Source organism: Styela clava, chromosome 3, assembly GCF_964204865.1.
Source record: "Styela clava chromosome 3, kaStyClav1.hap1.2, whole genome shotgun sequence".
Taxonomy (NCBI): Eukaryota; Metazoa; Chordata; class Ascidiacea; order Stolidobranchia; family Styelidae; genus Styela; species Styela clava.
The window spans coordinates 9,692,252-9,702,533 of record NC_135252.1 but is presented as its reverse complement, the minus strand read 5'-3'; the positions used below and the strand labels follow the sequence as shown (position 1 = coordinate 9,702,533).

Sequence of the window (10,282 nt, the reverse complement as noted above, 5' to 3'; positions counted from 1 at the left end):
AAATGATTATTGCCCCCATAAAAGTAATGAAACTGTAGCTGAGCAAAATGTTGTCCCAGACCAACCAAACCCCGAAAGTAACGTCATAATGTCCATGTAAGCCGATGGACAGGCGCTTGTGTCATTACAAATGAGGATATTGTCCAGATGTTGAAAGTGGTTTGTACCTTGGACGATACGATCTAGTTTGAAATATAAGCAATTTGTTATCCTATTTTTATTAATCGCACTCGTTCCCAAATACTAAAAGAGGTTTGCTTGCGTATGATGCTGAGAATTCGTTGGAGTGAGAGGTTTTTTGAAAAGCCGAAAGTTTTATGAAAAAATGACTGTACGGCTAACTGTTGTCTGGAGGATAAGCGAAACATCTTGCATTGAAGATTTCTAGCGACAATACTTGTTCTATAGTAATCAATTTAATGAAGTGATATGAATTCACGACTAGATCCAAAAACTATTTCATAAAAATTTATTGATATCATTAATTTCGAATAGTTGTTACGACGAAAAATATTCCAGGAAGAGTTCTAACTGAAGCACATGCTCAAACATCGTCACACATGCCCAAACTAAGTTCATTATCACGGAAACTTTTCAGAGAAAAACAGAGACGTTTCAAGTTAGGTTGTTTGAAGAGATGTACAGAGTATTAGCAAAAATTTGAAATGGAACATGAAATTCGGATCGTTGTTCTCAATTTTCCACCTCGTGGAGAAACTGACAATTGACCTATATATCTTGAAAATGGCAGATCGGCAGGTCTTACTAATTTCTTATTTTCGATTGAGGCCTCAAGGCGGCATAAAAAGTTTGATATTTTACAATAATTAACAGCGGCTTGTAAGTGGCGTAAATCAACGTATATTTTTGATTTTGCGAGATCGGCGCTTCCAAAAATTTTATGCCTGTGAATCATTTTGAAGCTAGGACGGCCGTCATAATTTTACGACATCGCAAATCCCATAAATCAGCTGAAAAATCTCATCGCTGATTGTTGGATGCCTTCCAAATATTTACGAGAGCTAAATGGCGACACTGCTACGTGAGACAAAGATACACTGGGAGAAGAATGAAATGATGGATATTGACCCTGGAGGGCTGAACACAAATTTATATACGAGCGTTTGACTTTTACGTCCATTGAGTCGTAAATATTTTACAACACCTCAAATACGGTCGCGTGGGAGCACGAACGCACTTGAAAACAAAAGGGGAAAAATTATAAAAATGTGTTCATTTTTTTAAATTTTCTGATGATGATTAAGAAGTTCATCACCCGAAAAAATTAAATTTCTTCGCTTCATAAAATATATAAAATATATCTGTTACTGAATTGCGACTCGTCAATTAAAATATATATTCGAGATCACGTATTAATAAAACTTTTTTTGTATATTTTTGATTTATGTGACTACATATTTATGAGTTAACCATTAAGGTGGCAGTTGGCGCAACATTTTCTTCGATAGCACCTCATAATAGCGTGTTAACGAGGCAGGATGCGGACGAGAATGGATAAAAATAAATTTTTACATTTGAAATTTTTAGATCAAATTTTCTAGATGAATTTAGTAAAAATGCCAGGAGAGCCGTATCGTGCGGATGTGTCACATGCACCGTACGATATATAAAAATAAATTTTTACATTTGAAATTTTTAGATCGAATTTTCTAGATGAATTTAGTAAAAATGCCAGGAGAGCCGTATCGTGCGGATGTGTCACATGCACCGTACGCTATTCCTGATGGAACAGAATCTGGAGAAAGCAAGGAATTGTTAGGTGGAGATTGCGGTCATAGTAACCCATTACATTCAAACCATGGTGCAGCATCGGGACCACTTTCTAGTACAACTTCATCAAGAGGTGATATAATACGACCTAACTCAGTATCACCATCAGAATATCAATGCAACAATAATCACAGTAACAACGTCGGATACGTACAAGCTAACGCTCATAGAGACACCGGCTCCGCTGTCTATCACAGTTACAGCCAAAGATCGCTTGATCCAGCTATCACCGGCTCCCAGATTTATCACTGTGTTAATACAAACCAACGATTGGATGTAAATAATAATTTCGATTCGAATGAAAATTTTTCTTATTCAAGTCTTACAACGAAAGCAAAAAATCCACCACAACAGTACGTACAACACGTCGCAAAAGATCCCCACATGACGCATAGCTCCGTCAATGCCGGAGAGCCGGATCGCCATGGCCAACATATCAAAGCGGAATATTTGAATCCAGAACTATTTTCTCCGCGATCACCAACATCAGATTCCTCTGGATATGATCGTCATCATCTAACATCTTCCGTTTCATCTTCCTTGGACAAATCGCCGACAAAATCTGCATCACTGGATATGAACGGTGGAACACCATATCAAGACGATGACAAAGAAGACCGGAAGACAGGCGGTAATACATTTTTTTATCTTTTTATGAAGAATTTTATATATTGCATTTGCATTCAACCCATGACTAAATATTGTAATGTAAAAAATCTAAATTATCTTTTTAAATAAAGGAAAATTACTCTTCAAAATTTGAATATTTTATGCAAATTTAATAAAAGTGGTATGCATGTCATCACTATTTTATTCGGGGTAGAAATTTATGTATTTGCGCAAGTCTGACTTTTATCAGACAAATCATATCTAATCTGCATGCGAATTCAGACAATTTGAGTCTTGAATTTATTGATCAAAGTACACAGCATTTGAAATAACAAGCAATAAAACATTTATACAAAATGCAATATGTAAAATATTCATTCATATTTTAGTTATGTTGAACACAATTCTGTTAGTTTTCGCGGCGCATATGGTAACCGCTACATTATACCATTTTCTTTATCTATTTTACCCTCTCCTTTTTTGATGTTCCGCGAGGCGAGATAAAAATCGCAAGTGTTCCGTGGCCAAAAAATTTGGGAAACGCTGGCCTAGAACAGTGGTTCTCAACTTTTGTTTTCATCGTGGTCATTTTCGTTGCACAAAATATTATGTGGCCCAATAACTTTCTCATGTAAGGGAAATTGTTTCCATAAAATCAGACACTTTTATCTTAATAATTAGGATAAAATTTACCATTCAGTAGCAAAAACCAGCATCATCATTTATTTCTACTACAAAAAAAATTTAAACTATAGTGGCAAAAATCAAATTACTTCCAGCAATCTATAAAAGGTTTGCGTCCCACCTGAAAATGTTTCTGTGCACCAGCAGTCGGTCATGGCCTATTGGTAGAGTCCCCATTTGTCACTCTAGAACAGGGGTCGGCAACCTACGGCCCGCGGGCCGGATCCGGTCCGCAGAGAACTATAATCCGGCCCGCGACGCTTCACTAAATTATAGTAACAAAACATCCGTTTTGACGAATATATTCTTTAGACTAAATTATATTATAACCTAACAACTATATATTTCACAATTACTCGTTTAATGGGCATATAGTTTAATTACAATTAAGCAAATGGCAACAAAACGCAGAAAAGTTGATGCTAAGTACAAAGGGTTTAATGGCGCTGAAAATATTCAAATGGAATTTTATGAGATGCAATGAGAAAATAAATCTATATTCTATTCGAGAGATGTATCACTGCTTGATTTTTATTATAAAAAGTACCATCCGTTCGGTTTTTCAACTTTCTAAAAATATGTGCGGCCCGACAATGACTTGCAACCTTAATTTTGGCCCGCGAGCGACGAAAGGTTGCCGACCCCTGCTCTAGAATATCAAGCTACTCGGAGTATTCAATCTACTAAAATAGATGGATTTCTTTTCATGAAAATGGAATCGCGTGGTTTTAAAGCAGGTGTAATATTTTGAAACGAAATTATCAATGAGAATCAGAGAGGTTTTCTAATTCATTCATTGACATTTTAAACGCGGGTCGTAACATTTTAAACTTGACTTACAACCGTTCTTCTTAGAAATGTGATAGATAGCAATAACGCTGTCCGAAAGTGATGATTTATTGAGTTCAACTAACCATGCCGTCTAATTCTCAAGTTCAGTTATAGCTACTAAATTATAAGTACGATTTTTATCGGAAATTATAAAACTTATTTAAGCGTGAATGCGTGATTCACATTGATGAGATGGAATGGAATGCAGCCGAACGTTAACGTTACGCGTTTTCAACTATTCATTTTTATGTTTATATCTTAATACAAAGTTTAAAATTCATGTATATAGTTATAGTATAGAGTCGAATGCTTCTGAGGGGTCAATATACCTAATGTAAGAATAAACAAAAACAAAAATATCGCCAGGAGAATAACTCAAATTTATTTTCCAATCTATTTCTTAAAAGGTAAGTGATCGGATCTACATATCGAGGATGTCAGGACATAGTTCGAGTGGTAAAATTTAAAAATAAACTTGATTTGGAAATGTTACAAGGAAAAACGCGTTCTTAAAGTATTAAATCCTGGTCTGAAGCAATATTAGTCGAATCCTTTATTTCAATAAAATATTACGAGATTCCAAAAATCCAAAATATATGTCTCTTCATTTTCTCAAGAGAGCGTTTTTAAGTTTCGTAATTCTGGTTTGAACCCTTCGATATAATAAATAATGGGAATAAATTTCGGCAAATTTTAAAAGGGATTTTTCGAATCAATAGACTTAAAAGTATGAAGGCGATTTCCGATTTGTTTATGAATTTTTGTGCCCTTGTTGGTTCAAGCTTTATGACAAATCTTTCAATCTCTTTTTAGCACTCGGTATTATTTTACAACAGCCTGCCACTGCCACTACTTGCAATGCTTCATCATAAACTAACTGTAGCGCGCAAATTGCTTTGCACCATTCATGTTACACATATGTTTAGAAATCAATTAGCAAAATCAACTGCTATTTCAATAACTTACCAAAACTAGGACGTTGGTTTTATTTGCTATTCCATTGCATATGGTTTTCAACGACTGGTGTTTATGTATACAAAACATCAGTTAAAATAACACCGCCCATTTTTGAATTTTCTGCATAAATATCAAATCTTACATAGAGGTTTATCTATCATTCAATACCGGCATAGTTTCAATAAAATGTGAACAGAGGAAGAGGTTTTGTAAGCCATTTTTCTTATACAATATCTATGATATACTGCCGAAATATGAGACATTCAATATTACATTTAATATACCGGTCTAATATTTTCATTTTATTATTCCAGAAGAGGATCCAACAAAAGGCTGGCTAACAGCGAACGGGAGGAAAAAACGCGTCCCCTATACAAAGTACCAGCTTTTAGAACTCGAGAAAGAATTTCATTACAACCAGTACTTATCACGAGAACGCAGACAAGAGGTTGCTAAAGCTGTATCCTTGTCAGATAGACAAGTAAAGATTTGGTTTCAAAACCGACGAATGAAATGGAAGAAGGAAAAGAAAGAAGAGAAGGTTCGAGATAATCTGAGCATTCCTCCACCACCTCATCTCTATAATCATAATACAGGCGGGCTTCATCAGTCCCATTTTTCTGCATTATCACATTATCCAGCGATCATAGGCCATCATCATCCTCCCAGTGGAGGAATAGGCGCCCATGCTGCGCATTTCAATGGATCTATGACCAGTCACGGTCCGTCCGCTTCTCAATTTCAGCATGCTCCATATTCATCGGGGCATTCTGCCATGAGTTCTCAGATGGCTGCTGTCGACTTTTTCTCGTCGTTTCAACACCACCACGGATATCCGGTTGCTCACGTAGCTCGCGACCCGTCTGCAGCAGCAGCATTGCAGCTAGGCTGTATGTACAATTAACCATTCTCTTAAAGAAAATTCTATCTAGAATTTCATGTGTTGTAAAACAGGGGTGCTCAGAACGTCGATCTCAGAAACAGTAACGACGAAACCACGGGGAACGTTCGTATAAATATAGCAACGGGAATTAATATTCCGTTTCTTGGACCCTTGCGCAAGTTATTTTTCTGGAAAAAACGTCACGCTTGAAGCCTCAAAATTGAAAGTATGCTATTTTGTTACTCTTCAGATTTAAAACCCGAGCGACTTAAAGGAATATAGTATATGATTGCGCTTTATTGGCTGTTAAAAAATAAAATTGACTTGACTTGACATTAGGAACCGAAACATTGAAACCTTTCTATTACTGTGTGTGTTCTCGTGTATAAAATATGCACTTTTATTTATGATTGTATTTGATGGAAAAGCTCGTTTACGTTTGAAATAACTTAGAGCTTGAGCAATTAGCTTACTTCGCATTTTTCTTACTTTAGCATTCAATGTGCCTGACATTATTATGTGCCTAATTTTGACCCTTTGAATATAGCTCGCCAATTTGTGTTAGATTTATTTGTTACTATATTTTCTTATAATTTCATATAAATTTAAGGGTAATAGACAAATACATTCCTGTGTGCTTTATATGTCTGTTTAATTTCTCGGTGATTTCAAAAAAGTTTGACCGCCATAATCAGAATCGCGCTTATCTACATTTCAAGGGAATGCAGAATATCGAGTGCGCGTGTAGTTTTACTTTTTCTTGAATAGGCCGATCATTAAGATCTACTTTCAATTAAACTTTTAGACGTAATGATAAAATTGTAAACGGAGTATAAACAATCGACAAAAATTTACTGAATTCAATAAAACAAAATGTCTGAATCGCAGACAAGACAAAATTAGAATTCGCTGCTTAATTAAATGACACAACCGGAGATGGTTTGTGTATTGTGATCCAATACGTTTTGGTAATGATTAATGTTAAAACAAATGACAGTTCACGTGCCTGCGGCTTTATGATATTTCCATACGATTTATGAGCTTGCTTAAGCTACACCTATTGACGCATACATATATTCTGTCGTTCCAGTAATTACATAATGTCAATATAATAGCGACGCAATATTCTCAACCGAAACCTGGCGTTACATCACATATTCCCCGCATTTTAGAAATAAAAGGTTGCTCAGCTCTACGAGAACCAAGCCACAAAAAGGGACGATGTAGGTGCAATCTATTATATTTATTTAAATTCTGTAATTGTAAATTCAGACATATATAACACTATTTAAGAAAAGTCAAGCGTGGTATAATAATTTATATATATAGTAAACATGTGAAGACTTTTTCGATTCTTATGTACTACAATTGCTAATGATTGAATCAAACCCATTAAATAATGTGTTTTAATCAATAACTACATGCGCCAAATATTTCAACTTTTGTGGCAAAAATTCACTTGAAAATGTTTCAAATCGGGTTCGCATTCATATTTAGGGTGTTGCGCCTGTGTAGTGATCGAACTGAATTGTACAGTGCACGTGCACATATATCCATTTGTATTCCACGATTCACCAGGAATGGGACGAGTCCGGCATTACAGAGATTCGACGAATCCGAGCAATAGGTCAAGGACTCGAATCGAATCTTCCGAGTCCGTGACGTCACAATAGAAAAGCAGAAAAACACGTTTTTGACCATGCTACAGGAACGTGCGCTCACAAACATGCGTCGTAGCTCATATTTTTTGCCTAATAGTTCCGCAGGTAGCTGTTAGATTATCTTAGAAATATATTTTCCCTCTTTTTTGGCGACCACAATACAAACGTGAACGTGGGTCAACATGTGCCTTGGTTGTGAACTGGATTTCCAGCCATCACCTTCCGTTAATTCAGTGCGGCTATTTAGTAATTCTTACATGTCAATATGAAAAATAAAAAGCTTTTGACTGCAATGCTTCCCCATAATTCCAGATACTTCCAGCTGTAAACTTACTATGTCGCGTGCGCAAATGGTAGAGAGATGCCACCTGTCAATACAATGAGGTACATCTGCTTATAATTTAGTAGTTCATGTAAAGGTTCTAAGATTCTACTTGCTTTCCATTTCTCCCTTTTTAGGGAAAAGATTGCATAAACTCGATTTAAAAAAGATATTATTCCCCCTGGGTTGATCCAGAGCATGTTTCATTTTTACGCGGAACGAAAACTCTAAAATATTGGGCTAACACATATTTTATTGTTCACATGTATACCAAAACGGATAGAACGACTGGCGCGACATCAATGTTATAAGCGATCAATAGTTTTCAAAATGCGTTATATTATCCGGATATCTGTCGTCGTTTTCATAAAGAGTGTTTATAATACATACGAGGTATATTGTTACAGAGTAATCGAATTTATATTTTATAATACAGCTGAACAGTTGAGATACACAAATACATCAAAATTCATATATGCTTTCACAATTCACTTCTTTTTCAAATTCGTAGAAAAAGAAAAGACGCTTTAGGTCGAGGGCGATGAAGAAAAATGGCACCATGCGATAAAAATACAACACTGAAACGCCGAGGTGTCTTCAATCCCCCACATATGAGCAAATCCTTAAGATTACAACCGGCATTGAACAAAACAAATGTGATGTAACTGTAGCAATACACGAGCGCTAATGAGATTAAAACAGAATAGTGTACTGAAAATTGAAACTTAACCTTTGCAAAAACTAGGATTTTATGACGCATCAGACAATCACGATTTAAATTTTTTTTTTCTAAATATACAGTTTAAAAGAAATAAAGTAAAAATACATAAAGATAGGGATTATTTTGATTTTCAAATTATGACACAACAATTTTTGAAGATCCACAAAAAAAATTCTCCAATGTTATTTTGTCCCACCCTAAAAATTGCGAAGAAAATCATGTTCGACATTTATAGATTTCTTAAGATAATGATGCACGCACTCAAGATGGCCTACTGACTACTCAATGAGAATTAAGTTATTTATTGTAAGTGGGTAGTTAAGCATGATATGTATAAATGTATAATTATAAAGTTGGGAACTAGTAGCTACAGCTGTCGCTGCTAGATGAAGTTACCTAACTTCGCTTTAATCTAAAATCAATTTGCAAATCTCAAATTGATCGTAAACGATAAGTCTGTGCACACTACAACTGCATGGGGGGATTCAAAGGCTTGAAATATATTGATCTGTAACCCCACCTAGTGGGTTGATAATATGAATAGCACTGAGTTAAGATGGCGCTGTAGCGTGTATTGTTTGTTGTTGTATACTCAAAATGAATTCTAATCTCTCATACATTTATCATTTTGTTCGACTTGTGGTTTTATGACACAGAAGTGTTAAAATTTTACATCATACTTTGCACACCTGCACCAATTTATTTCCGTGTAATCTTCAAAAATGCTGTAGAAGGAATCACCACATTGTGGCAATGAATAATAGAAATTTGCATCATTTTGAAAATTCAGTTATCAAATTTTGGTTCATTGTCGGTAAATATAACTTCTATTTTACAGATCGTTTTCATAGCTATATAATAGACCTTAGTCATTCAAAACCCATCCTACGCGCAAAAATTAAAGGGCGTAAACAAAACAATTTTAACATTGGCTCTTATGGGGAATGTGATTTTTTTAGATATTCCTTCATATTTTTATTTCGATAAACATGGTCAAGTTTTTTGATAATCGCACATTAAAATTTTAATGGGAGTGGTGTTGCCGTTGACGTCACTCCTCCTATTAGACCATGACATTCTGCCAACCTGTAAAATATGCGCGCTAACTGCAGCACTGATGTCGCCTTGTGTACCGTACCAAGGGCAGAACAGGGGGGGGGGGGACTAAATCATAACGAAAATTTCAGCAAATAGGTCCGGCTAGGATAAGTTGTATACAAAAACAAAGAAAAAATTCCATCTTATTCAATAACGGTACAGTACCAGTATCCTAACTAGGTTAAAAAAACATGCCTTCAGAGAAAAGTCGCTCGCTGTACCGGTAGGATATGCGCAAAGCCAGTAAGGAAAAATGAATCTGACTGAATACGTGAACAGACTGCCATTTCGTCTAAACTTTACCAACTAAAATAGGTCTTTCTTTAGAATCCAAACACGGTATGTTGTGGTCATAATAAGAAACACGAGCAGTTGGAGCGCATACTTCACAGACCACAACGCGTTGGCAGAACGTTATGGTATAATGAGAAAGACGCCAGCGGAAACACCACGCCCATTATAATTTCAATGAACGATTATTAAAAATTTTGATCATGTTTATAATGATAAAAATATCAAAAAGTATATAAAAATATTCTATCCTCAAAACTGCACACGTCTACATGGAAGATAACTAGAAAACCACAAAAAAATACAAATTTCTGCCCTGGTGATCACATTCCCCATAAGAGCTACTGTTAAAATCGTTTTGTTTATGCCACCTTTATTTTTCGCGCGTAGGATGGGTTTTGAATGACAAGGTCTATTACAATGAATGCATCAAA

General features: G+C 35.5%; 1 protein-coding gene across 2 annotated transcripts; it reads left to right on the top strand.

Annotated features, from left to right (window-relative positions):
* Positions 1–1,562: 1,562 nt before the first annotated feature.
* Positions 1,563–6,397, top strand: LOC120342315 (uncharacterized). 2 transcript variants are annotated; one of them, XM_039411096.2, is made up of 2 exons: positions 1,563–2,422; positions 5,190–6,397. In XM_039411096.2, exons 1-2 carry the CDS (start codon positions 1,675–1,677, stop codon positions 5,774–5,776), a joined length of 1,335 nt encoding a protein of 444 aa, XP_039267030.2. In that variant the 5' UTR covers positions 1,563–1,674; the 3' UTR covers positions 5,777–6,397. The 2 variants fall into 2 exon arrangements, with proteins under 2 accessions (XP_039267030.2, XP_039267029.2); XM_039411095.2 differs by having other exon boundaries at positions 1,575–2,422; positions 5,187–6,397.
* Positions 6,398–10,282: the final 3,885 nt, after the last annotated feature.

Coding starts and splice junctions, on each gene's coding strand:
- LOC120342315 (XM_039411095.2), top strand. CDS start 1,675: ATGAATTTAGTAAAAATGCCAGGAGAGCCGTATCGTGCGGATGTGTCA. Junction 2,423..5,186: donor AGAAGACCGGAAGACAGGCG/GTAATACATTTT, acceptor TTATTATTCCAG/AAGAGGATCCAACAAAAGGC.